The sequence below is a fragment of the Crocodylus porosus genome, unplaced genomic scaffold (assembly GCF_001723895.1).
Source record: "Crocodylus porosus isolate Cpor-Errol unplaced genomic scaffold, CroPor_comp1, whole genome shotgun sequence".
Lineage (NCBI taxonomy): Eukaryota > Metazoa > Chordata > Crocodylia > Crocodylidae > Crocodylus > Crocodylus porosus.
In genome coordinates, this window is record NW_017728907.1 from 46,191,238 (window position 1) to 46,194,469 (window position 3,232).

Consider the following 3,232-nt stretch of genomic DNA (forward strand, 5'->3'; position numbering starts at 1 on the left):
CAAGCCCCGTAAATGTCAGCGGGGTTTGCTTGTCCCGCCGCCCCCAGTGTGGACAGGGGAGGGCGCTCCAGGCTCAGAGGAAACCTGCTCTACACCTGTGCACACCCATTGCACACATGTGCCCTGCATTGAAAAATAGCACACGTGGCAAAGTGCCCAGTGTGCTAGAGACATATTTTTTATTAGACCAATGAAAGATGCCATTTCTGACACGCCGACTGCAGGGGTTTGCAGAGTGGCGCAGCTCCAAGTTTGATCCCCGATGCATGACAGAAACTTTGATTCTCTTTTCCTTCCAGTCAGCAGCAAAAACCTCTTAATATAGCATAGAAAAAAGCAGAAAATCAGGTAGGAAAAACTCAGGGCGGAAACAAGAAGCAAACATCACTTCCAGCGCTAACTAGTCTGTCCTTTTGCACGCTGAAGAACAGCCCCACTGCAGCAGGGCCTCAAAAACTGGCACAAGACTCACAGCTGCTTCTCTCCATGGAAATCTTTAGTAAAAGGCAAAAGAGTTATACAACCAGAGCTGTATAACCAGAGTACAGCATTCAATATTTTACTGTGTGATAAGCCTATATAGCATTAATAGCAAGTGTAGATGTGCCCACAGACAAGTGGTTTGATTCGGTTTGAGCACCATGTCTCACAGCAAGCTCAGCCCCTGCAGATAGGCAAGGCCATTGTCTGCACTAAGTACCCCCAAAGTATCCCATGCTCCAGACCAGCCTGGCTAATTGCAGGTAATTGCCATTTGAGCCTCATGTATACAACTATCCCACACTTGTTTTGATGCGAATCAAATCCCAGGCTGAAGAGCCCCATATTAGACCAGTTGTTGTTCTAGCTTGTCTCCACGACCTTCCCTCTGCCCCTCTGTCTGGGGCAGCTGCAACTTGCAGGCGCACAGGACTTAGGACAGGTCTGGCCTGGGGCTGAGCCCTTTGTAAGCTACCAGCCCCTCCTTTCCCCTGCCTGGCGGAGCTACAGGATGTCTGAATGGGCCACTCCTCCTGGTGGCTCAGGGAAGATCTTGGTTCTCCCCATCTGTAAACAGCTCCCACAAGGGCTGGAGCAGAATCTGTCTTAAGTGAGAGCAGACAGGGAGAAGCAGGAGCGGTCTGCAGCGCACTGGTGCCCAAACCAGTAAAGCCCAGAGAGATGGGGACGTGGCGGTCTGACAGCTCCTCTGGGAGTTAGCGCTGTGCGTACAAGTCCCTACGTCCCTTCTCTCCGTAGCCATTCAGCTGATAAAGGATCTCATGTCTTACGACGTCCGTCCAGCGCTGCTGCAGGGCCTGGTGGCGTTACTGAAACCACCAAGGAGGGAGGCTGTTAAGACACAAGCAAAAACCCTGGGAGGTAAAAGATCAAAACAATCTCTCTTTGCACGGACCTGCGGGTGGGGTGGGCTGGGCTGGAGGGGAACTGGGTGGCAGCTTCTGGACTTGCTTAGGCCACTGATGGATCACTTGAGAACCAACTTCAGGACCTTTTTCTCCTCAATCACCAACCCGGCCCTGCAAACCCGCCCCTTCGCTCCTCTGCAGGGGTTCGATGCTTCACTTGATGTCAGGCTGGGTAAGACACTGGCAGCCTCTCCCCCTTCCCCAACAGGATGTGTTACCACGAAACCTTGGCTCGGGGAACCAGCGGATTGATGAAAGAAAGAATGCGTGAGACATACCAATTTACGCTCAAGTCTGCATAAGTCACCATATTTACTGTGCAGTGCAGGCATGCATGTGTGGATGTGTGCCTGGACTGCGTAGTAATTTCAGTTACTGCGGAGTAAATGTGCATGTGTAGATGCACATAGATACATCAGGGTGAGGTTCTCAAGTACAGTCATATCGAGATTTCTTTAGGCACATTGCTTTAAGCCCATGTATCCCCTTCGGCTGGGTGCTGCTGGTCTCATTCCCCAGGGTACTACTCACACTTACTGGCAGAATTGTGCTTCCAGACAAAGTTTCCTGCCTGTCAAATGTTCTCTCGTGCAGATGCTGCCACGTTTGACCTCACCGAGTCCTTGCCAGTGTACGTACAGCAGGCTGCTGCAGCAAAGGCCATCGGGTAAGAGACGTCAGAGCAACACACAACAGGAGCGCGGCAGAGCACATTGAGACGCTGAGGTGGGCTCTTCTGGGGGACTGGTGGCAACATGGTTGCCTGTAGGACCTGATGCCCCAGACAGGAAGGCAATGCTAGATCTTAGTGGCAGATTTCTGTAGCACACTCCCAGTTGTCCAGGCCCATTTGCTGGGAAATCAAGTGGATAGCTGAACTCCTGGGGACAAGTGAGGAATGATACAGACTGATAGGAGGGGATGCCAAGCCACAGGTGCCACAGGCAGGAGCTGTGCCCTGGGCAGCAAGTACCCACACAACCTCTGCTAAAGGCAGCTCATGTTGCCCCCCAGCAAGCTTCCATGTGGAAGGGCTTTGGGGTCTGACTGGGCCGGCTTCCTCACAGCATCCTAGCCAAGAGCTTGACTGACCTGGCCAAAGAACTGGTCCAGCTGAGAGTGGTGCATGGCCTCATGTGTGCCATGGGAAACCAGGATCACGCCACCAGCCAGCGACAGGCCAGCATCACTCTGGCGGTGAGTGAGCGTCTCCTGTGCAGGAAGGGTCTGGAATGGGGCTCTGCTGAGCAGGGGGATGCCTTTTGCAGCAGGAGAAGCTGGAAGGTCAAGGCTTTCCTGGGGGCTGGCAGGGAGCAGGGCCACTGCTTGCCCAGCAAGGAACAAGACCTTGCATGCACTCTGCCACAGAGATGCCAAGAGGACCCTGATTCAGATGTGTAACTACGCTGCTGTCTGCCCTGCTGCTGGTGCGTCGGGAACAGTCTGTTTCTCCCCACTCCAGCGTTTCCCTACGAATCATGAGCTACAGTTATGGGTCACCCAATAAAAGATAGCTCCAAAAGCCCCTTATTCCTCTTGTCCTGGGGTACACTGTCACCCTGTGCAGGGGCTGGCTTTGAGTGGAACAGGACAACACTCCATATCCCGCCTCTCGTACCCCCGTCCATTCACTTACCACAGCCCTTCTGTTGCAGCACTTTGTCCAGACATTTCCCGTTGTGGAGGAGCACGTGCGGGAGGCGATAGGAGAGCCTCTGTTCCAGCTCTTTATGGTAAATCTGCTTCACTCCAGAGTGTCTGTGGGATGGTGTGTGTGTGTGTGTGTGTGTGTGTGTGTGTGTGTGTGTGTGTGTGTGTGTGTG

At 53.2% G+C, this 3,232-nt stretch overlaps 1 protein-coding gene across 1 annotated transcript in view; it reads left to right on the plus strand.

The window, feature by feature from the left end:
- The window catches only part of CUNH1orf228 (chromosome unknown C1orf228 homolog), a 14,033-nt gene that overhangs the window by 7,145 nt on the left and 3,656 nt on the right, over positions 1-3,232 (plus strand). The window contains exons 6-9 of the mRNA XM_019531318.1: positions 1,240-1,362; positions 2,004-2,076; positions 2,477-2,606; positions 3,065-3,142. Of these exons, the coding sequence (XP_019386863.1) occupies positions 1,240-1,362; positions 2,004-2,076; positions 2,477-2,606; positions 3,065-3,142 (404 nt within the window). The remainder of the gene's footprint in view (positions 1-1,239; positions 1,363-2,003; positions 2,077-2,476; positions 2,607-3,064; positions 3,143-3,232) is intronic.